This window comes from Vipera ursinii (genome assembly GCF_947247035.1).
Source record: "Vipera ursinii genome assembly, chromosome: 1".
Classification (NCBI taxonomy): Eukaryota; Metazoa; Chordata; class Lepidosauria; order Squamata; family Viperidae; genus Vipera; species Vipera ursinii.
This window is the reverse complement of record NC_139512.1, coordinates 84,742,931-84,767,967: the sequence shown is the minus strand read 5'-3', so window position 1 is coordinate 84,767,967 and position 25,037 is coordinate 84,742,931. Positions and strand designations below refer to the sequence as shown.

The window sequence follows — 25,037 nt, the reverse complement described above, 5'->3', positions numbered from 1 at the left end:
ATTATTTTTATTTATAAGTTTTCATTTTTGCCTAACAAAAACAGCACAGAAACCACAATCCTGTATACACTTGCACAGGAATCTCCTGAATTTAATATTTTCGAGTAGGTAGGCACCTGTAGGATTTCACTACAAATTGTTCAGAGTACTAAGGGATTGGAAAGGGCAATAGAATATTTATGACTAAAACTGACTGTATGATTCAGCCCACTTTTTAAGGTTTCAGGGTAACCTTAAACATTGGAATAATGGAACCAGTGTCTTCTGAGAATCTTATTTCTAAAAGCTACTATAACAGCCCCCAAAAGCCCCTCAATCAGCTTGTTTCTAGGTTTCATTATGGTTAAAAATTAAGAATGTAAACTGTGTTACTCTAGAAGACTTTGATACCTTATGCTCATCCAAAGACCCTTAAAAAAACAGGCTAAAAATCAGCTATGACCAGTTTGATGACTCCTCAGCATCACTTCTTGTGGTTCTCCAGTGATCAAAAGATTAAGCTGCAGTCTCAACCCTTCAGATGATGTATATGTTAGATACATTTACTAGGTAGCTCAAAGCAAAGACATAAAGATTCTAATATGTATCCCTGCTGAAAGGAAACCAGAAAGTGAACAGTGTTGTAGCTTGCAAGTCTGGGAAAGTGTATGTCTCCAAACATTACTAAAATACACTTCCCAGAAGCATCATACTATATGGCTAATTATCAAGTTGCTGGGATTTGACCAGAACAAAAATAATAGGATTGGAAGGGACCTTGGAGATCTTCTAATCTAGTCCAACCTCCTGTTCAAGCAGGAGATCCTATACCATTCCAAACAAATGACTGTCCAGTTTCTTCTTGAAAATGGAGCACCCACAATTTCTGGAGGCAAGCCACTGATTAATTGTTCTCACTGTCAGGAATTTCTTGTTAATTCTAGGTTGGTTCTCTCTTTAATGATCCTCCACCCATTATTTCTTGTCCTGCACTCAGGCGCATTGGAGAATAGATCTTCTTCTCTGGGAATGCATGATCCCATTCCAGTTGTATTAGTTATCATGCTAGACTAGGACAAAAGGGAATTTCTGTCCAGCTGTAACATTAGACTTTTTTAGAAGACAGTCCTAGCCTAAGAATCTTCCTTCTTGGGGAAAGAGTAGTATAAAACTTTAATGAAAAAGCATATAATAAGCTGTATTATATGGAAAACAGTTATTCTCAATGGATTCTTTGGGAGTTTGTGCTTTGGGGTGAGGGTGGGGGGGCTAACATTTCGTGAACAGGAACTCTAATTTAACTCTGCAGCCCAAATGAGATTGGAAGTACAAGGAAAAAATAAATTTTGGCCACTGGCTAGTTCTAATTTAAGATATACCTGAACTTACATGAAATACTGTCCTGCAAAATTATTCTGAAAACTTCAGTGAGAAATTCTGTATCCATTGTTTCAAGTCAGAGTTCATATAAATTATAGAAATGCCAATTGCCATCATTAGATCGGAGACCTCAAGACTAAATGTTGTTGCCTAATTCATTGTCAAAATCACAAATTCCGAGAGACGTTTTCTTTCACTGAGCAGAACATAGGACGACAGTGCAATCAGAGCTGTCTCTCTGTAGTGACTTCCCTTAGCCAGCAGATTCATTTTATTACAAAAGTTATTAATTATTAATCATTTTATTGTTCATTTTTCTGACAGTCATATGTTTGCAAGCATTCCATTATGTCATATCAGCTTAACTGCCATAGTCCCTCCTGTTATTCTTGGGCAAGTCATCTGGTCTCAGCCCAGTTCATAGGTTTTTATGAATAATAACCGAGATTCCACTGAAAAGCTATATAAAATTCTTCATGTCAGCAAATGTTGTTGTGCTTATTCCTCCTATTTTTCTTCTTCTGTTCAATCACGTCCAATTCTCAGAGACTGCCTGTATAAGTCCCTGCAGTTTTATTGGCGATGTTTTTTCAGAAATGGCTTGCTGTTGCCCATTCCTGAAAGCAAATGACTGGATCCAGATGGCATTATGTCTAGAGTAAGCCTAGACATTATGTCTAGACTAATCTAGTCTAAGTGTAGATGCTCCAATATCTCAGGGGCTGCCACAAAGAAGAGGGAGTCGAGCTATTCTCCAAAGCGCCTGAAGGCAGGACAAGAAGCAACGGATGAAAACTAATCAAGGAGAGAAACAACCTAGAACTAAGGAGAAATTTACTGAGAGTTAGAACAATTAATCAGTGGAACAACCTGCCTCCAGAAGCTGTGAATGCTCCAACACTGGAAGTCTTTAAGAAGAGACTGGGCAATCATCTGTCTGAAATGGTATAGGGTTTCCTGTCTGAGCAGGGGGTTGGACTAGGAGACCCCCAATGTCCCTTCCAACTCTGTTGTTCTATTCTAGATTAGACTTTGTGCCGAGGACTAGAACTCATAGTCTCCCAGTTTCTAGCCTGATGCCTTAACAGATAGTTCTTGACTTATGACTATAATTGGTCATTGGTCATAACGGATTGCTAAGCAGGCTGGTTGTTAAATGAGTTGGGGTCGATTTTACAACTTTTTCCCATAGTTGTTAAGCAAATCACTGTAGGTGTTAAGTGAATCAGGCAATCATTAAGTGTATCCAGCTTCCCTCATTGACTTTGTTTCTCAAAAGCTGGCTGGGAAGGTTAAAAATGGTGATTACATGATCCTAGGACACTGCAACAATCATAAATATATGCTGGTTGCCAAGTAGCTGAACTTGGATCATGTGGGAATGCAGTGATGGTGGTAAGTGCAAGAACCAGTTATAAGTTAATTTTTTCATGATAACTTTGAATGGTTGCTAAACAAAAGCTTGTAAATCAAGGACTACTTGAACACTTAACTGACTATTCTGTTATCAAGTATAAAATATTCAATTCACTGCCCAGAAGTGGTAGGGAAATTCCTAATACACATTTTGTTCTAGGGAAAAAAAAGAGTTTGAAGAAGTAGCTTTCCAATGATCATAGCTACCCTTTGCTTGTTACTGGAATGAAAAGTCTGGTGCATATTTTAGGCACCAGAAAACAGCACTTAATTAATTGGCAAAACCATTTATTGTATTTTTAGAAGTGTGAAAAGAAAATTAAGAAAATAGTGAGAAAACACAACGGATCCCTTATAGGAAATTGTAAGCATACTCAAAAGCATTTGCGATGGACAATGGAAGGGCCAGCTTCTTCATATTCATCTTTGCTGATCCACATTTGCTGGAAAGTTGACAGAGAAGCTAATATGGAACCTCCAATCCAAACAGAGTATTTACGTTCTGGAGGTGCAATCATCTAGAAAAAGTAAAAAAAAATATAGAAATGAGTGGAAAAATCTGTTGATATCACTCATTATGGTTAAAGAGACCTCTATTTAATTTTATTTATTCTTATTGTAGAAAATGGAGACAATACAGCATGTAGTTATAATATCTATAATAATTATAAGGTTCTATAGAAATTAAGTCAATTGTTTAAAACAAACAATTATTCATCTACTTCATGACAAATTCTGTGGTGGCTTTTTATTTATTTATTTTTTAGCTCAGTTTAAACTGAATGATTCATAGCCTGCTCTATCCTAAAAGCTCAGGGACGTCACATAAAGGCAGCATAAGCAGCACTTGAAAAGCAGCATCTACATACAGTATATATCTGAATCTAACATACTAATCATACTTGTGTTATTCAATAACTCTTTGATGCTTTCTCCTGACTGGTATGGCTGGTTCAAAGTACAGGTTGTCTTCAACTAACAGAATGGAATGGAGCGGAGCGGAGCGGAACGGAACGGAACGGAACAGAACAGAACAGAACAGAACAGAACAGAACAGAATAGAATAGAATAGAATAGAATAGAATTCTTTATTGGCCAAGTGTGGTTGGACACACAAGGAATTTGTTTCCGGTGCATAAGCTCTCAGTGTACATACAAGTAATAGTGATAATCATGATCATAAACAACATGAAAATATATTAATCATAAATCGTGAATTTAGTGACCATTCAAAGTTACAACATGGAAAAAGTGACTTATGACCGTTTTTCACATGTACAACGGTTGCAGCATCCCCGTGGTCACATGATCAAAATTGGCAGTTGGGTCATATTTATGATGGTTGCAGTGTTCTGGAGTTATGTGATCACCTTTTGTGACCTTCTGACAAGCAAAGTCATTGGGGAAGCCAGATTCACTAAACAACCATGTCACTAACTTAACACCTACAGTGATTCACTTAACAATTGTGTCAAGAAAGGTCGTAAAATGGGGCAAATTTCACCTAACCACTGTCTTGGTTAGCAACAGGTATTTGGGGCTCAATTGTGATAGAGCTTACTGTATCATTCAGACATCCCTATAAATAAACCAGAAAACAAGCCATGTTTTCTAATTAAATTGCACCAGCTCCCAGAAAATGACAGAAAGCCATGAACAACCAAGGACCATATCCTGCCACTTCACTCAGCTTGTAGTTTATCTTGTGATCCAAATATATTCCTATATGGCAGGAAGGTAGGGGAAAAAAGTTGTGGAAATTTTATTTTAAGAATCAAAAAGTCACTTTTTTTGAAATATCACTTCTTGCCTGAGCAAAAAGTGGCCTTCTTGGAAAACAGTTTAAAACTAGGCAGAACATTTGCTACTGACATTCCAGTCTCACTAAAAATAAGAGCAGATCATGAAGATGAATAGCGAGGTGTGTAAATAAACTTTTTATTGTATCAAAAATACAATGTCGTATTGAGAATAAAATGGCCCAGGGTTCATAGGTTATGATATGCCCCACCAGAGAATCTGTGCCATTGGTTCTGATTTCTGTATCTTTGATATCTGCATCTTTCTTCATAAAACCTTTTATTTGAGCCACATTTTGTTTCTTTGAACAGAAGTCAGATAATATGTGAAAACAGCATTCTTAAAAAAATGTCCTAGAAAATATTTCAGGAATATATTATTAAATATCTGTTAGACCAATATTAAACATAATATTTACTTTAATTTTCATAGTACTTGGAGCCAGTGCTGTGATTTCTTTCTGCATACGATCACCAATACCGGGGTACATGGTGGTTCCTCCAGAAAGCACATTATTGGCATAAAGATCTTTACGGATATCAATATCACATTTCATTATGCTGTTATAAGTTGTTTCATGGATTCCAGCAGACTCCATTCCTGTAAAGAAATAAAATTAACTGATCAAAGATTTCAGAACAGACCGCTTTTTCAAGTGTGGTGGTGAGTATATGCTAAGAATGCAATAGATGATCGTATATTGTTTGATAATTTATTCTAATTGCTCAGCCAAATGCATGATTTTTAAAATTCATTTTATAAAGACATCCAGATTTTATTTGGATGTCTTTATAAGAAAGGCATTCAAAGAGCATCCACTGACATGATTAAATAGTCACAGAATTTGTATCCCAGCAGTCTACATGTAGATGTGTAAATAAATTTCTCCTGTCTTCTGTCAATTTGAAACTCTACAAACAGTCATGTCAATATAAAAATCAGATCCAAAGGCATTTTTATTTTTTGAAAACTCTTACACTCTTTCTGACTATAAAACAAATCAGCTAGGCAACAGTCACAAGGCAGACACACACACAGGTTCACTAAGGCAGAGTTCCCCAACCTTTCCAGCTTGGCGGACTGGCGGGGGAAGGGGATGGTTCTACATGAGTGGGGATGTGCAAGCACGTGCACGTGCTCACCTGCTGTTTCTGCGGCCCGGTTGCAAACAACTCATGGCTCACTAGTGGGCCATGGCCCAGAGGTTGGGGACCCCTGCACTAAGACATTCATGACTTACTTCAACAAGAGCTCTAGCACACTTAAAGCATAAGTGTAGTTTTGTACCACATAATGTCATCTTTGTTCAGCAGACTCAAGCTACACAAAGAAGAGGAACATGTCCAGACCTACCTATAAAGGATGGCTGGAAGAGAGTTTCAGGGCATCGAAACCTTTCATTGCCAATTGTGATGACTTGGCCATCGGGAAGTTCATAGCTCTTCTCCAAAGAAGATGAAGAAGCAGCAGTAGCCATTTCATTCTCAAAATCCAGAGCCACATAGCATAACTTTTCTTTAATATCTCGCACAATTTCTCGCTCCGCTGAAAATAGCCAAATGGAACATTAAACAAGGAGGACAATTGAAACAAGATGGAATAGAGGGATGAAGGAATTATTGTAATGTTAAGGAAGGACGAGGGTTTTGTAATTGCAATAAAGGAATAAAGTTGGTCATGAACAACTTTGGTTAATCTAAAACATAAACAATGCGTAGGTTCCTCAGTAATATTGTACTAATACAGATTAGTGATAACCTTTTGATGAGAAAAGACAGGTAGCACTTTATGCTGTTTTTATGGGTAATATTGTGGGCAAACAAAGCAGCTTTAAGAAAAGTGCTGATTACCAGTAGTAACAAAAGAATATCCTCTCTCTGTAAGAATTTTCATGAGATAATCAGTTAGATCTCTACCAGCCAGATCTAGCCTCATGATAGCATGTGGCAGGGCATAACCTTCATAGATAGGTACATTATGTGTCACGCCATCTCCAGAGTCCAGAACTATTCCTAGGAAAGCAGAAACAGAGTGTCAATATTTTCCATTGCATCCCTCACTCTTCGCTTTTTAACATTTTTGTCTCTGAAAGGAAAAATTGTAGGCTTTTCCCCACTTGTGTCTAATCGTGGCACAACCATACCTTCAGAAAATCTGTTTTGTTCAAGTACTACAGTATACTTGGCATTGGTTTCATCCATGCTCCAAATTACTTTTAATATTTGAATATCTAAGCTTATTTAATTGTATAATATTGCATGCAAGAATAGAGACAATATGCTATGCTTCAACATTTGTCTAGCTGCCCAATATCACTGATACAAAAGCTTCCTTATATGAAATCAGTAAGGAGTATTTTCTCCAAAAGTTTGGTAGGATAAAATTTAATTATTGTACTATGTATCAGTGCTCAGTGTAAGATAAATTGGAAGGTAATGGATATATTCATAGACATACAATTTTTTTTAAAAAGGGAATATAAACTACAATCCAAATTTACCAGTAGTTCGTCCAGATGCATACAAGGAGAGAACGGCTTGAATGGCCACATACATTGCTGGTACGTTGAATGTTTCAAACATTATCTGTAGATTAAAAGATTTTTAGCAACTCCAAATATGGAGGACAGCAATAGTCCTACGCTAAGACATGGGACAAGAGCATACAACTTGGAACCATGAAATTATGTTAAAGCAGTGATGGCGAACCTTTTAGAGACCGAGTGCCCAAACTGCAACCCAAAACCCACTTATGTATCATCGGGTGTTGGTTGGGCGTGGCCCATTGGGTGGGCATGGCTGCGGTGGTAACAGCAGACTGGGTGGGACTAAAATGTTCAATCAATCAATTCCAACTTTGCGAGATCTTTTTTTTTCCCTGCGAGAAGTTGAAATTGATTGATTGAACTTTTTTTTTTGCACACAGCGGTGGAGGCCTAAAGCAAAAAGGTTTTATAAAAACCAGCTGAAGGCCTAGGACTGGGGCGACAGTGCGTGTGCCCACAGAGAGGGCTCTGCGTGCCACCTGTGGCATGCGTGCCATAGGTTCGCCACCACGGTGTTAAAGGATGTAAATTTCAGATAAATATTAGGGATTTAAAAACATCTATCATTATGAGCAATTTCACAGTACATCTAATTTCAAAGGGGGATGGTGAGAAACCTTGCGCTAGTTGTGCTCTAGTGAAGGCTGGACAGCCACCCACAGGAATGCTTCTATTTGGATTCTTGCACTGAACAGGAGATTGAATCAAGGCCCAGGTGCCTCTTCTAGCATGATGAGGAATCATTTGCCTCCCAAAGTATTCTGAGGCAACAGTGTTTGTCTGCACTGTCATGGATAAAATATCTGACATACTGTAACTGCTGTGTTATTTTATAATTGATGATTTTAATGTTTTTTAATGTTTTTATGTTGCAAGCCACCAATGTCACTGGATATGAGATGGGTGGCAAATAAATTTCATAATAATAAAATATCCACCAGAAGATATCAATCGTCTATATTAGATATGCAGGGGCAAGATTCGTATGCCATAATGTGACTGGGGAGTGGAAACAGGGTTTTGTAAGGTATTCAGACTACCATATAAATTCTTAGTTAGCATTTCTATCGACATAGGCTTGTTTCAACCAGTCTGACAAATCATAACTTATTTTTTAATTTGTTTTTATTTGTTCATTGTTTCCATCTATTCTTCTCTTTCAGAGCTACAGTTCCTTTGTTTAAATTGTTTCCTGCTCTGTGGTTAAAACAATATTTGTTTGATGTCAAGGATAGCACAGTCCATCCTATGTAATAATGCTCACCTGTCAAATTGAAGAAAAAGTCATTCAACTCGGAGAAATAGGATATTAAAAACTTGCCTCAGGCTATGAGGTTATGGCACAAATATGGCAAGATAAGAACTAACACTAAACAAGAAAATAGATTACTAGATCTTTATATCAGGGATAAATATCACTATTGATGGCTTATCGTGAAATTATATTTTTGTGGTTATTACACAACAGCAATACTTCTGTGGTTATTACATGACAAGTTTTTTTGCTCAGAAGAAAGGCAGTTCTTAATTGGAGAAGAAACCATATCCAAATAATTACCTGAGTCATTTTCTCTCGATTAGCCTTGGGATTTAAAGGAGCTTCTGTGAGCAGTACAGGATGCTCTTCAGGGGCAACACGAAGTTCATTGTAGAAAGAATGATGCCATATCTAAAGATGGAGAACAATTTTTATTGAGCATCAGGTATAGAGAATGACAAATCAATGAAAAATGTAAAATGGACTGAAAATGGGAATTCTTATGCAAATTTTTATTTGCACCGAGGGGTTTATGCTCCCTCTTAGGCTGATTTAATTTTACAACATTTCGTATAATTAGAGAGCTGCATGTTTCATTTAGTCCCATACATGAAACATCTAGAGTAGACAGTCACTATCCAAAGCCTTCATCACATGAGCATGACAGACACTCCTGCCACTCTGTAACAACTACAAAAGGAAGTCCTTGTGCAGCACTCTAGGCACAACTCCCTATCAAGAAGGTGTTGTTTAAGTGACACCAGGCGGGTAGGATATAACCAGAACATCCACGAGATTTTCCTTAATATTCCCATAATATGGGCATGTTTTCATATAAGCTCTGGCAGCAAATGCTTCAGACAGCCATGCTTGAAAGCACTGTTACAGAGACCTGAATCTGAGATTTTTGAAATTTTTACTGCATCACAAATTTTCATTACAGCGACTTTCAGAATTGTCCATAATGGAAAAAGTTGCCCAAGGGATTCAAGTGTAATATATTACATACTAAATCAAAGGTTCGTCATTCTATTCATATATATATATGACTAGATGTCCCCTGTTTTGTGTCTAACTTATCGCATTTTATGAGTGCTAAAGGGAAACCACTCGGTTTTCCACCAGCAATGGCATTTCAGATTTTAAAATTAGATGTAAGGAAGAGCTAAGAATGATTTCCCTTCTACGTGCTATGAAAGAACAATGAAGATTAAAAATAATGCCGCGTTCTTGTCCTTTCCCTTCTGTGCACCAGATATGTTGAATGCCTCTCTGAACAGATGAACCCAGATCTAGACTCCATGATTTTGCATTTCATGTCTCAGCACTCAGCACTCATTTAGCACCATGTGACCTCTACTATGAGAGATCTGGCCACAGCACATAAATCTGCGTGCAATGTTACAAAATTGCTCTAACAACAGTTGTTCTGTTCTTGCTGCTTCGTTTAATTCTGTGCATGCTATCATCCAAGTTCAAGTAGCCAACTGGATCATTTGGAGGAGAGTTGCTGCTGTTGAATCATTGGGATCAATGCTGTTGAGGGTCTCAGAAATCAGTTGAGACAGCCAAATACTGCAGCCCTTGTAATTTTACCCCCTCAACATTTTATTTATTTGTTAAATTTATATGCCACCCATCTCCCACTATTGTAGGCTAACTCTGCCCACTGCCAGTTCAATCCTGACCACCTCAAGGTTGACACAGCCTTCCATCCTTCTGAGTCAGTAAAATGAGGACCCAGATGGTTGGATGGCAATACGCTGACTCTGTAAACTGCTTAGATAGTGCTGTAAAGCACTGTGAAGCGGTATATGCTAAGTGCTATTTCTATTGACTCCGAGATCAAATTCTGTGAGAAAGTAGTACCACAGGGGGGGAAAAACAGTAGGGATAAGCTAAGTAGGGAGAGGAGAAAGTAGGTCCAACAAAAAAGTAAATTATTTAGTTTTGGGATGATGATTGGAAGAGAAGCAGGGACCCAGTTGTACCCAAATATGACTTTACCCATTGGCCCCCTCTCGGGTGCAGCTACTCATTTCTCCATGTTTTCTTTCACCATGGTCTCCTACGTAGGTCCACCTCCGGGTAAAAACATGTTGAGATTGCACCTTCCCATTCTGAATTATGCCATCTTGATTTCTGCCTGTTTCCTGTGATCTAACTGTAGCTTCTGTTTGCTCTAATGTAGGGGTGTCAAACTCACAATGTCACGTGACATGTCGCAACATACCGTGACTTTTTTCCCATTGCCATCAATGGGGTTGGCACGGTTTCGGCATGACCCATCCGGCCCATGGGCCGGCAGTTTGACACCTCTGCTCTAATGCATAAGTCAGAAGTAAAATGTTATTTTAGATTGCAAGTGGAAATCAGCAAAAAAAGGATATATAAGTTGGATACTCAAGTAAACAATTTAATTCCTTTTGCCAGTTAAGTCTTTTTTTCTGCCATAAAGGTGATTTCTCTGTATTTCTTGTGAAAGGAAAAATCTCTTTAGGAAAGAGGGTTTCTCCTTGCCTCCTATTTTTTGTAGGTGATGATTACCTGCCCCCAAGTTTCTTGTAACTAAACTATAAGCTTATTTTCTAAGGTTCTGGACTGAGTTGCAGCTGAGGCAGTTTAAGAAAAGGCTCCAAAGGCTCTGCAGATTTATTTATTTATTATTAAAGTTATTATTTAATCAATTTCTACAGTCCATGACTATGGAGGCAAACAATGCAGGTAAGTCCTTAACTTATAACTGTTGTGTACTGGGTTCGTTACGCAGGAATGAAGACGAGGCGAGTGAGTTCAGCAAAGATCATGGTTTATTGCTTGCAGGATCTGAACTAGAGAACAGGGCTGCAGATGCAGCAATTTATACCCTGGCCCCTAGGTGGCAGCCAATAGGTTTGAAGCAACCTATTGCCACCTATGGGCAACCAATGGCAGCGCTGGAGACGGGTTGTCTGAGATGCTGGGAGCCGTTAGCTAGCTCCCTGCTCCAGCAGCCTACCAGCCGTTACCACATGGTGTTAACAAGCAAGCCCAATACATTACAATAACCATTTGTTTAGTGATCGTTCAAAGTTACAATGGCACTGAAAAAAATCAATTACACCCAATCCTCACACTTATGACAGTCACAGTGTTGCCATTATCACTTGAGCAAAATGCAGCAACTGGCATGTATTTACAACAGCTGAAGCCTCCTAGGTCATGTGATCACTTTTTGCAACCTTTCCACTGGGTTCCTACCAGCAAAGTCAACAGAAGATGGTCATTTAATGACCACGTGATTCACTTAAAAACTGAAGTGATTCACTTAATAACCATGGCAAAAAGGTCATAAAATCAAGTGCAATTCTCTTAAGAACTAACTTGCTTAGCAACAGAAATTATGGCCTCAATTGTGGCCGTAAATTGAGGACTACCTGCAATAAAAGTTGGGCACTTAATCCAAACACCTGATGAACGATGAGCTAATTCTGGGTTCATATGTCTTTATGCTCAACTGCCATACAAAAGCAGTCATTAAGTAGCCCAAAGTCTTCAGTTACCTTTTTTTTTTCAAGGAAAGCTCTTCCACTTTTGGAACTTTCATAGGATTATAACTGGGATAGGGTGAGATTGAAGAGATGAATTTGTTGTGGGCTACATGTGAAAGTTTAGCCACATTTTGTTTTAGTTTTTAATATTTTTTTTGTGATTTTAATATTTTTTATGGTACATACATGTTGTTTTATCTTTTGGTTATGAGCTGCCCAGTGTTTGGTACAAGATGGAGGGCCAATGTTTTAAATAAAATAATAAAATAAACCGCTACAGGTTACTGAACGTGGGTGGAAATGATGAAACAAAACTCAGCCCTTGCCAATGAAGGCAGAGAGGTGACTGTTAGAGGACCTGAAGGGCAGGAGAGGAAGTCTAGCTAACTATCCTCCCTGCTTTAATGATTTAGCCTATTTGGATAAACACAGCTGGGAATCCCAGGAGACAAAGCATTGAGCAGCCACAGCAAAGAATGTCTCACAGATGCCGCCTTTTAAAACTTTAGAACTACTTGACAACACAGGAAATAGAAATGAAAGGGGAAAGGGGGAATTACAGAGATGTAGTGGGAATAATTAGGGCTGTGAATGGGATCCATTGAAATGTTATTTATGGAAAAGCTATGCTACCATCTAGAGGATAAAGTATGTCATTCCATTCCTCCACCCTGTTCTCCAAAAAAAAAGCAGAAGTACAGCATGTCTATGGAGATTCTCCATAGAGAGAATCTATGCATAACTGAAGAAGCTTCTTGGATGAGAAGCGAAATGTTTTCAAAGAAAAATAAAAGTCCAAGTGCCTTTTGGAAAAGCACTTTTGGGATAGTAGCACAGCAGTTCTTACAATCAGCTAAAGGGGCAAAGAAAGGATGTGGCAGGTTCCGAAGGCTGTGGGAGAAAAACTAAGAAATTCTCATCCTAACGTATCATTTCCATTGAGTGCTTAGATATGAGCCAGCATGTGAAAACCAAAGTCTTGGTAGAGCCTTGGTGGAGCAGTGGGCTAATGCCTCATTAAGTAACACCAGCTGCCTGCAATAAGTGCAGGTTCGCATCCCACCAGGCTCAAGGTTGACTCAGCCTTCCATCCTTCCGAGGTAGGTAAAATGAGGACCCAGATTGTTGGGGGCAATTAAGCTGACTTTGTAATAATGCCACTTGGGGTGTGTGTGTGTGAAAGCCCTAATAAGCAGGCATATACATAGAATGAAGGCTACTGCTAAGCTTGTAAGCCGCCCTGAGTCTTCGGAGAAGGGCGGGATATAAATGGAATAAAAATAAAAATAAATAAAGTCTCTTAAGTGTCTTCTAAACTTCTGTTAACGCAATCACACAGAAGCAAGCAAGCAAGCAAATAAAAAATTATGCCAGAACAGAGCATACACTCAATCTAGATCTCTATAAAAGTTTCAGCATGGAAGCAACAACTGAGCTATGCTTATGACTATTCCTTGTCATAGATACGTTTTCTCTCTGCTATATGGGATCTTGTTACTTCAGAAAGCAGAAATATAAGCAAACATATATCAGTGTGCACTTCTGCACACTTACGTAGTATTTCCAGCTGTGATGATCTTGCGGCCCAGATGAATGTGTGGGAATAACATAGTCACAAAAAATATGACCTTAAGAGAAGAAAAAAAACAAGGATACCCCCCATTTTTTTGGTGCAGAAAGGGAGACTTTATATTACACTGTACATAAAGAAACCCTCTCATTGGTTCCAGTTCAGAGGAATTAGCTATCTCATTGGTCAGGTACGATGATTACTTGACGTTTTCAAAAGTAGCAAATCATCGGGAGTCACAAAAAGCACTCACCTTTTCCATGTCATCCCAGTTTGTGATAATACCGTGCTCAATGGGATATTTCAGGGTCAGAATTCCTCGTTTACTTTGTGCTTCATCCCCAACATAGCTGTCTTTCTGGCCCATCCCTACCATAACTCCCTGCGAAATTTATCAATCAAAGGAAAACATCGCCATTAACACTGTATCACAAACATTACATAGACTAACTAGTGTCTGGTGTAATTCAGCATCAATATCAACAACAAGAGGGGTAAATTCTTTTATTCTGCTTTAGTCTGTGTCTTTGGCAATCCCACACAATTCCTTTCATTGTTTTCTCTACATAGATAAGTCAACACTCCTCTTCCTAAAGCAGACATCTATAACACCTAGACAATAATATTATAAAATCTCTAATAATGATACATTACATAGGCTATACTATGATAGAATCAGTCATTGTGAATTTTTAGGTAGTCCACATTTAATGTCCACTCATTCAGCAACCATTCAGGATCACGACACTACGGAACTAGGGGTGCTTATAAGATTTCTTATAATTGTGGCTGTCACAGCATTCCCACGCTTGGCGTTCACCTGATCACTATTTGCAACATTCACTGCCATCTTCTAAAAATGTCAGTGAGGAAGCTGGCAGGAGATTGCAAATGGAGATCCTGTGAGTGCAAGATGCTACAACCATACAGGATTCACCTAATGACAGGACTGCCAGAACTGCTGTCATAAGTTAGTATGGTCATGTGACATCACACCATATGTCTATGTTGCTTAGCAAAGGAGTTTATGGTCCCGATTACTGTAAGTTAAGTGAGGACTATTTGTACTACATTGTGTGGGACCAATACAAATTCCATAGGGCATGGCTTTCACACTTTCAATATTTGATTTACTTCAGTGGGGAAAAATCACACATTTATTGGTACTCCTTTCCAAGCAAGGGGACTAAAGCTGAGATTCCATGGAGGATTGTGGATTGCATTGATAAATAAGCATGTAAGATTGTTCTGTGACTCTCCCATTAAAATCAACAAGATTTAATGTTTAATTATGCCCAAATTCTATGCCATACTTTAAATACTCCACAGCAGCACTCATCAAGATGTGATTTACTTTCCAATTATTCTCTTTGCTTTTGATACACATTTAGAATTGCTAAGTCTGTTTTGCTTTCTTTAGCTTTCATTTTAAAATAATGATTTAATGTTGTGACATTCTTTTGAATTTTTTTAAAAAGCTAGGTTTATTACATGGAAAATTTTAAACTATAAGACATAAAAACAATTCTGTAACTATACCATATTTGTAAACTTAGTTATATAACAGAATTTAGTAACTTTTCATTTTAAAATACACATTCCAGGGTTTAACATGCAGGTGTGACACCCTGAAGATCATTCATAGAGACAATCTCATGTTTGGAAAAGTATCTTTAATCTGTAAATTTTATTCCATTTTTTAAAGCTACTTTAATCAGTTGATTTCAAATGACTTACACGGTCATTATTTATCTTACATGATCATTCATCTTGTGAAGAGAAATGATTGTCCTATTCTTTTAAATATTATATTCTAGTCATTGATATGCAACATTAATAACATCAAAGAATTAAACAATATTTTATTCTGAAATATTTTGTACAAAGATCTATACCTATCACTAGGCAGCGCAGCCAATTTGCCTCAACTAGCAGAGGCTGAGTAGGATAGTAATTGCCAGGAGTTACATAGGAAAGGTAAAATAAAGTCAAGAAGGAAGTTGCAGCTGCTTGATTTTCAAACACGCATCGCTCATCACAACACATGTAAAATAAAGAACAAAGCTTCAATCTTGCAGTACATCTTGATCCTCCTCTGGATGGCAACTTCCTTGCTCTTTCTCTGAATCTCCTGCCATTTTCTTCTATTCACAACAAAGTCTGCTCACCGCTTTGCCTGTTTTAGTGCCCTAAATTGGTCTGCTTCCTAAAGAAGTAGTGATCAGCTGAAGGAAAATTCAATTAAGAATCTGCTAATTTCCTGCATATGGAATGGGAGATTATTTTTTTTAAAAGAAGTATTGGAGCAATCCCATTTTATAAAGTGTTGAAAAATGTTTAATGGATTTTGAGGTGTATTCAGATAAAATGCAGTGACTTTTAAAATCATCCATCTTCGGGGGTTTTATTTATATTATTTAAACTGACCTGGTGCCGAGGTCGCCCAACAATAGATGGAAAGACAGCCCGGGGAGCATCGTCTCCTGCAAATCCAGCCTTACAAAGCCCAGAACCATTATCACAGACAAGAGCTGTGGTTTCATCATCATCACCCATGACTCCTCACTATCCTTTCAGCAAAAGTCAAGGAAAAAAAAATAGGTTTGGAGTTTGGGAAATAATTTGAACTATCAAGCATCATTTACAGAAACAGGAAGCAAACCACATACTATAGCTTCTAATGAATTCAGAAAATATATACACAAATCAATTTATATGATAGTGCTGATTTTAATTATATTCAAGCTGAAATAACCTGAGAAGGAACTGATTGTAAGATCTTTAGACCCATTTGTTTGTTTCTTAAATGATCCTCTTTCAGGGCAATAGTAGAACTTTAAGTTTTTCTTAAGATACAAAAAGAATACTTTCAACTACTCATAAGATGTTTATGTATGAGGTGAAAGGAACAAGCTTTTTTCTTCTCGACACACCTTGTGTCCCTGAATATCTGTTCATGAGTTGGAAGCAGCAGTATAGAGATTATAAGGAAAGTCAGTGAAAATGGGATTCCACTTTTCTATCATCAGAAGCTTTTGTTAGAACAAAGATAGCCAGAAATAGATATTAAAAACAAAGAGATAATTCAAAATGATGAGTGAAAAATAAATGTCTCGAGGTACTTATCATACAGACAACTGGTTCAATGGTTCAAGCAGCACAGATGGGCAAGATTAAACAGAATAAATAAAACAAGAATGATTAACAGTGTGAATGACACCAAGAGAAAGCTTTAGGATGCAGAGAAAACAGGAGAAAAACAACTTCTAATAATTTTTCAAAGGTGCATGGATGTGCAGAAATAGCATAACACTATAACAGGAGTCCTATTTCTGGATTTCAAGCACATTGAATTAGTATGTATGGTTTCATGTACACAAATCGTTTTATAACATCCTCTACATTATTAAAATCTTGGAAGGCTTCCATTTATTAAGAAAACCCATTTGAAGCACAGTTGTGCAATCTTACATGCCTTACCTATTTATTGCTAATCTTAGGCTCTACCTATTAGTGCATCCTGAGCACAAAGCAACATTTTTATTTTTTTTTACATTCTACTAGGTAAACAGCTGGGAATAGGAGAAATGGCAATGCCTATGCTCAAATCCAGTTGCTATTTCTAGAGGATTCACAATATTAAAAAGATTCTCATATTATATTCTTGACTGTTCAGTGAAAAAATAATTTGAGCTGAAGAGTCAGCTTCATTTCACATATTACAACAGGGACTAACTCCACTGATATGTCTGTTCAGCTGCATGGCCAAAGACATCTCTTAGAAGTGTATGTATAGAGGTGTAATCTCTTCAGACATGAGAGGCATTTATCAAATTCTCGAAAAATATCAAATTGAGGGTCTCTTGTGCATTCCTCAGTAATGGTAGAAATTTGGGCAAGTTAACATTCATGGAGGGAATTCAGTCTTGCTTTGATTTTGAGTAATTAAGCTAAGTTTTCTGAGATACAGGAATATTTATTAGAACAGTAGGAGAGAAGTAATCTATTTCCAATTAAATTTATCCCTTACTACCTTTTATTCAGTTAGTAGGGGTGGGATGAGATAAGGAGAGATTTGCCTGGAGAGAATACTAAAATTGCCCTCTCTACTTTTTGGGTTAACTGTTGATTGAAAGTGTATCAGAGCCTTGCTACATAACTTACCCATACCTGATACAAGTATATTTAGCATAGACAGGAGAATCCTATTGATGTATCTTGTATAGATGCCTAATATCTCTATCTACAACCTCCTTCTTCAGTAATTAGACTCTGGGAGGTGGGTCTAGGAAGCAGTGCTGCCTGCCTATTTTTCCTCATATGAAGACATCATTATGTAATTAACACAAGAAAGTCTTTTGGCTTAGATTATGTTCAATTTGTACATAAAGCAAGTACATTATTTGAAGCTACTCTACAGCAGCAGCATATTCCTAAACCACCCAAATTATCCCCATAATATAAACAAACTCAGCAGGAAAGATCTAAAAATAGACCCTCTCTGGAAAGCTTTGGATAATTCCTTGAAATGGCAGCTGTTCCCATTAAGTGTTCACTTACAAGAACTATTCTATTTGTGAACTATGAGCCTTTATCAAAAGAACTGTTCTAGAAAGTAGAGTGAGATAGGACTGGGTTTATTACCATAAAAACAAGTACAATAGACCTCTCTTGAAACTCTGAAGTTCAACTCTGAGGCTAGATGCTTTTCCTTCACTTGTGCCAGATATTGGTAATCAACGTGGTGTAGGAAAGAAAAATCCCATTTTTTCCCCTCTGGAAATAGAAATCCATTTCCCAGTGTACCTAAATCACTGCTGAAAACATGTTTTTTCCATTCATCTTGCAATGGAGGCATTGTTCAATGGACTGTCAGAAGTCGTTAGAATCCATATACTTTAGATTTTTACTGCATCTCTCTGTTAGACATATTGAATTGTACAACATGCTCTTGTTCCCAATAATTTTCCCTTTTTTAAAAAAAGAAGTCAGCCATCCAATAGAGTTCAGGAGCTCAAAGAAATCCAAAGGTGATTTTTAGTAAGATTGACAAAGTGAATATTTCATTTTTTTAAAAAAAGTGTAGTGCAGTTAGCTAGAATTGAAAAGAACATTAAAATTTGATGCACTGAACTGTGTTTTTCTGAAATGTATTTGGAATACAGAGCATGCTTCTCTACCAAAAATAAATGGATTTCATAAATGATGTAAAAGAAATTTGAATTTGCAAATAATACGGGGACACGATTGGCATATAAATTGCAAAAAGAAAATGGAAAGGTAATGTATTTACAAGAAGTAAATACTGTAATAGCAGATAATGTGAATATGTTAAAGAATTCTAGCATCATACCTCTTTATACAAAGGTCAAGAAATTTCCTCAGAAAGTGGATGAATACTTGCATAAACAGAATTTGTTCCAACAAACTAACGAAGCCAATTTTAATGGCTGTACTATTCTAGCTATACTATTAAAATGAATTAAAATATCGCATAACATAGCTTGAGTGCATTTGCTAAAATTGTTCAATTAACAAATTTATGCAGACTATTGAAATTTAGTTAACAATGTCATATATTTAATATATTAAAATATACTTTGATAGATCAACAACTTTTTAAAAATGAAATCAAATTTGCTATTGTCAAATGTGAAAAAGGTATCTACTAAATACTTACCCCAAAAAGATACAAGGAAGCAACAAAAATGCAACAGCTCTCTTGGAACCAATGACTCCGTTACCTTCTGCTACATTTATACAGCAGTTTGTGAACCGAGTACATAAGACTACACAGGTCTGCCTTGCCATTTTTGGAAACCTTTTTTTTCCAGTGTTTGCTTATCACTTTGACAGTTTACAGGGCTGGATAAATTGGGGCACAAGTTCTGGTACTTTTGGATACTTTCCCAACTGGCTTCCTCTTTGCTTCCCAGTCCTTTTTCTCAGTTTATGTTTCCTTAATCAGTTTGCTTCATTAAATATTTAGTTAACTGTCAGAAATTCTGTTCACACTCCACTGGCTGTGGTTCCAAAAGAAAAAAAAGTAACCAAGTACAATATTATGGTACGAACCATTCAAGTTGTCATCAGGTTTTGGAAGAAAACAAGACATAAAATAACTACCTTATCTTGGGATGGGATGACTCCATGCCTGAAAACTGTGGCTGACTCATAATCACAGGTCACTTACGTCTATCTCTTCATTTGGTTATACATGCCCTATAGCATTTTTTTTAACCCAGCCTCTCAAATGGCTGTACATACCGGCATCTCAGGAAGTTCGGATTATTCCATCCCTTACTATTGGGGGTGAGTTATTACCCCCCGTAGATAAGGCTCGCAATTTGGGTGTCCTTTTAGATCCACAGCTCTCCTTAGATGATCAAATAGGAGCTTTGACTAGAGGGGCCTTCGCCCAGGTTCGTCTGGTGCGCCAGTTGCGACCTTATCTGGACCTAGATGCCTTGCGTACAGTCACTCATGCACTTGTGACCTCTCGTCTAGACTACTGCAATGCTCTTTACATGGGGCTGCCCTTGAGAACCACTCAGAAGCTTCAGCTGGTACAGAATGCAGCTGCGCGAGTTCTTTTGGGGGTCTCCCGATACTCCCATATTACACCTCTGCTCCGTGAGCCGCATTGGCTTCCAGTTGCCTTCCGGGTGAAATTCAAGGTGCTGGTGATGACATACAAAGCCCTACATGGCATGGGTCCGGATTACCTACGGGAGCACCTACTGCCGGCGTCAACCTCCCTCCGTCCTGTACGTTCCCACAGAGAGGGCCTCCTCAGGGTACCACCGGTCAGAGAATGTCGGCTGGTGACCCCCAGGGGGAGAGCATTCTCGGTGGGTGCACCAATCCTTTGGAACCACTTACCGGCTGAACTCCGGATGGCCCCCAACCTTCGCTCCTTCCGGCGTGATCTAAAAACTTATCTATTCGAACAAGCCGGCCTGCCCTGATGGGTTTGGGTTTTAACATTATTTTAACTAACCTATTACATTGGGCACAATCATTTAACTTTAAATCTTGTATCCTGTATTCTTATTTTTATTGCCCTGTACACCGCCCTGAGTCCTTCGGGAGAAGGGCGGTATATAAATCAAATAAATAAAAATAAATAAATAAATAAAAGAGGCTTAGATATTCTTGGAATAGGCTTACTGAAAATTCATGGGATCTATTTTACGAATAACTAATCTTAATCCAATTCATTATAAAGCACACTAGATGTCCCAAAGGTGCTTTTTCAAGAGGCAACTGGACTTTCTGGTTTTTCTTTGAAGATGTTTCCCTTCTTATCCAAGAAGCTTCTTCAGCTTTGACTGGAGGATGGGAAGTGGAAGGATTTATATTCCGTACAGACAGTTGGTCGTTTGCATTCTTTTAGAAAGTCATTGAGGCCACTAGGAAGTTTATCTGTGTCCTCAAGATCACCTGAGTGGTGCAAATTGGTGTGGAACTTCTAAGTGGCCTCAATGATTCTCTAAAAGAATGCAAAGGACCAGCTGTCTGTAAGGAATACAAATCTTTCCATTCCCCACCATCCACAGTCAGAGCTGAAGCAGCTTCTTGGATAAGAAGCGAAACGTCTTCAAAGAAAAACAAGAAAGCCCAATCGTCTCTTGAAAAAGCACCTTTGGGACAACCACGACCTGGATGACTCGATCAGACAGACATACTAAGTGTCAATAAGCAGTTGTTAAGTTGGGAGATCGAATTATACCCACAATTCTTTTAAAATTACAGCCTGAATCAAGGTGCCTATGGTTATAGTGTTACATGGTACATCTTCCGTTCCCAACGCCAATCCTCCATAAGGCTTTTTCTGACTTAAGAGATCTGAAGTGATTCCAATTCCCAATTCCAGAACTGGCTCAGTATTCGAGTGTGTGTGAGGCTGGAAAAAGCAGCCCTCACATGCTCTGCAAAATACCTATGAATGACTACAGCAAAAGTACTTCTGCTCAGCAGGAAGATGAGATACAGTAGCTTAGCTTGTAGATCGCAGCTTCTCGCATATCGATAAATATTATACACAGGGATTATAATACATACTCCTGATTGTAGAGAGATGGACTTCTGTTCCAGAGAGTAAACTCTAAATTCAAGGCATAATAGTGACCCTCAAGTATTTTATGTGTGTGAAGAGGTGGAGCAGACTTATTTAGTGTGACTTGAGGGCAGGACATTGTAATAAATATCTTTTCTTTTATGATTTCTTCTGAGTGAATCATTCATTTCAATAATTCAGTTACTGTTAAAAGCATGTAACAATTTAACAGGTACGTGTGTTTTTTAAAAAAAATTACTACTTACACCCCTCTTACCAAGGTTACTTTTTCTAGTCAACAACAGAAAATACTTGCAGTTGAAGATTTCAAAATGAACACAAAGCCTGCACGGTTTTTTTCCTCTTTGCATCTGACAACTTACTACTTCAATTCATAATTTTGTTCAAAATTTGGCAGCACTTCATTTAGCTGCAAGTTACTTGCTCGTTGTCAGATCCTTTCAGACAATAGATGGTGCTTTGTATTTCCTTGGCTTTTCCCCATTACATGCTTTTCAGGTGTTAATTTGGCACACCTGGACCTACCATACAAAAAAGGAATTCTATATGTGAGTGTTGATCTTTTTTCAGTGCCAGCTCTGTAATAATATGATTAATTATCCTTGACAAAATTCCCCTTTTTCAGTAGTGAAAATTATTTTTTTTACAAAAAATAAAGAAAAAAAAGGTGTATTTAAAGGTACTTAGAATTATTAGTCAGAACTTAAATTTCTCAAATTGCTACTACCAAGGACAGAACATTGTTATTCTTCCGAGTCTCTCCTCCATCTCTATTGTTGATATTACTAATGACATTTAGATGGTAAAACCTGGAAGGTTATCAACCACACACTTAATATGTTGTGCAATTAGATTATATCTAAAATAATAAATTACTGTGAATTGGAAAACTTCATTTTATCCAACACAACAACTTCCCGTATGTCTCATCAAACAACAAAAATTAAATTGTTAGCTGTTGTTTTGGATCTGATTCCAAGAACTCAGAAGAAGAAATTTAAACACTTTCAAAAACTGTCCCCTTCTCTATTTTTTTATCAGAAAAAAAAAAGATTTAGTTATTGTTAATCTCCTCATGTACAGACTATGGTAAGCATTCAATATATCACAGACAAGTTCAATTCTTGAGATTTTATTTAAAGTTGAGAAACTCATAATATTCCAGCTTTCCCTCCCTATATTGCACTCGGTGAGCTCCTTGTTATAATCAAGAAGCAAAGAAACCCAATAGTTGAGAATAGTTTTCCCCAAATGTATAGTTCAACTGTATAGTTAAAATAAATTTATATAGAAAAGATAGCATTTACAACTCATTGGACAGTGTTCAGCTATTCCATATTCCTCAAATATATTAAACATCCCAACTGCAGCAGCTTCTAATAGTGTTTTGATAATGTTTTTTCTTAGCAAATATAATATTCCATTGTTACAGAGCTACTCAAATCAACTTTGGAACAACTGCAATGTACATCTAAAACTTCTTGTTAACGAAGTTGAAACCCACACCTTATGCTGAAAATATATAAACTGTATCCAGTGCATAGCTTTACAGTAACTTTTGAGAAGTCCGTTATCTCAAATTGGCACACATTATTTTAGAAGAAAATAATTCACACAGCAAATTCAGTGCGCTTATAAGACACCTATTAGACATAAGACAACTAGAAGATGTAGCATCACCAAATAACCAAGAAAAAGATAGCGAGATTTTGCCCGTGAGGTCAGCAACTTGGAGCAGAAAATACTTCGTCCCCGAATCCATCTCCTAAAAGTAAGTGCTCCTCCTTTTACCTGTGCAAAATCAAAGAATACACCTTGTTGAAAAGTAAAGTCTGGAAACTCTTTATTTGATCTGTTCAGTAAATACACACATAGTTGATAACTGTGATGCAAAAATGTTCATAGGCACATAGATTTATGTGATAATGCAATAATTGATCTGATTGTCAGGACAGCTTGCACAAATATTTTCATGCAATCAAGTGCAAACTCAGTAAAACTAAACAATGAAAGAATTTATTCAATTTTAAGGGTCATATATCGTTTGAAGTGATTATACCCTTAGAAGTTCTAGTTATTTTATCTATTTCACTGACATATTTCTTTCTCCAAGAACTAAACTTGCTTTATTTTTTTATTATTATAGCTTTAGGAGATATAGTTATTGCTTCAAGGACACCTGTTGACTTTTATGATCAACTGAGCTTCCAGTCTTAATCAAACTTGACTGTTACTTGCATATTTGCAGAGGATCGCACTTGAATATACAGTATACATCTTAGTAATTCAATGGCATTTCAAAAGGTAGCACTTCAGTAGTTATGTTGTTTTTTAAAGTGATTTTAAAAAAAGTGATTCACATATTGCAAGTGTTGAAAGATGAGGTCAAATGGCATTTGAGAATTTTGCTAAAGTTCTGGAATTACTTCATCCTGGATATAAAGCAAAGAACTACAATAGAATCTAGTGGCACAAAGTCTAATGGGAAATTATTTTCATTATATGATCTCTGCCTTTTTTTGTGTATCATGTGAGTTATTTTCACATCAGCGAGGGAGATTTCATCTTAAGACTTACGAGCTTACCTTTTGCACTACAATGTGTTCATTTGGGTTGATGACCAGAGCCTCTCTTTCCTCATCAGACTCCATCTGAACAGCATAATCCCTAGGTGATGATCTGTAAGTAGTCATCTCAAGCCTTGAAAGAAAAGTTAATAAGAGTTCAAGATCCCAGAAATTTCTATGCAACAACCAGCTATGTATATAGGTACACTTTTCTTTGAATCATAATTCTTAATATCAATGTTTTTTTCAAATTATGTCAGATGTTCTTATTCTTCAAACATTTTTTTATATATAGAAATATAAGGTAAAGGTAAAGGTTCCCCCGCACATGCGTGCTAGTCGTTTCCGACTCTAGGGGCCGGTGCTCATCTCCGTTTCAAAGCCGAAGAGCCAGCGCTTGTCCGAGGACATCTCCGTAGTCATGTGGCCGGCATGACTAGACACCAAAGGCACATGGAACGCTGTTACCTTCCCACCATAGTGGTCCCTATTTTTCTACGTGCATTTTTACATGCTTTCGAACTGCTAGGTTGGCAGAAGCTGGGACGAGTAACAGACGCTCACTCTGCTACACGGCACTCGGGATTCAACCCGCCAAACTGCCGACCTTCGGATCGACAAGCTCAGCGTCCTAACCCACTGAGCCACTGCGTCCCCTATATAGAAACATAGCTAGTTATTAAAGTCCGATTTATTTTCTTTACTTATTAAATGTATATGCTGCCAAATAATTCCAACTTCTGCTGGCTTACAACAAAAACAACCCCCCCCCAAAAATATAACAATTTAATGTCTATGGAGATTTTCAATCATCCAGGTCATGGTTGTCTCAAAGATGCTTTTTTCAAGAGGCAACTGAAGTTTCTTGTTTTTCTTTGAAGACATTTTGCTTCTCATCCAAGAAGCTTCTTC

At 37.5% G+C, this 25,037-nt stretch overlaps 2 protein-coding genes across 3 annotated transcripts in view; both read right to left on the bottom strand.

The window, feature by feature from the left end:
• LOC310632679 (actin, alpha skeletal muscle B-like) lies at positions 1-22,176 on the bottom strand. 2 transcript variants are annotated; one of them, XM_083350026.1, is made up of 9 exons: positions 21,921-22,176; positions 15,906-16,048; positions 13,732-13,860; positions 8,679-8,789; positions 7,076-7,160; positions 6,426-6,587; positions 5,929-6,120; positions 4,994-5,175; positions 1-3,293 (listed from the first exon to the last, which is right to left on the bottom strand). In XM_083350026.1, the coding sequence occupies exons 2-9, from the start codon at positions 16,032-16,034 to the stop codon at positions 3,150-3,152; spliced, it is 1,134 nt and encodes a 377-aa protein (XP_083206152.1). In that variant the 5' UTR covers positions 16,035-16,048; positions 21,921-22,176; the 3' UTR covers positions 1-3,149. The 2 variants fall into 2 exon arrangements, with proteins under 2 accessions (XP_083206152.1, XP_083206153.1); XM_083350027.1 differs by lacking the exon at positions 21,921-22,176 and having other exon boundaries at positions 15,906-18,451.
• Positions 22,177-22,827: 651 nt separating this feature from the next.
• LOC310632680 (uncharacterized protein) overlaps positions 22,828-25,037 on the bottom strand; it is a 56,740-nt gene continuing 54,530 nt past the window's right edge. The window contains exons 29-30 of the mRNA XM_083350028.1: positions 24,144-24,258; positions 22,828-23,349 (exon numbers count right to left, since the gene is read on the bottom strand). Coding sequence (XP_083206154.1) covers positions 23,191-23,349; positions 24,144-24,258 — 274 coding nt within the window. The 3' untranslated portion in view covers positions 22,828-23,190. The remainder of the gene's footprint in view (positions 23,350-24,143; positions 24,259-25,037) is intronic.

Bases quoted from the DNA above. Each gene is read 5' to 3' on its own strand.
- LOC310632679 (XM_083350026.1), bottom strand. From the start codon at position 16,034: ATGGGTGATGATGATGAAACCACAGCTCTTGTCTGTGATAATGGTTCT. The intron at 6,121-6,425 runs GTAATCAGCACT...GGCTATTTTCAG, and splicing joins ATATTCTTTTGTTACTACTG to CGGAGCGAGAAATTGTGCGA. The intron at 5,176-5,928 runs GTAGGTCTGGAC...ATTTCTTTACAG, and splicing joins CTTCCAGCCATCCTTTATAG to GAATGGAGTCTGCTGGAATC.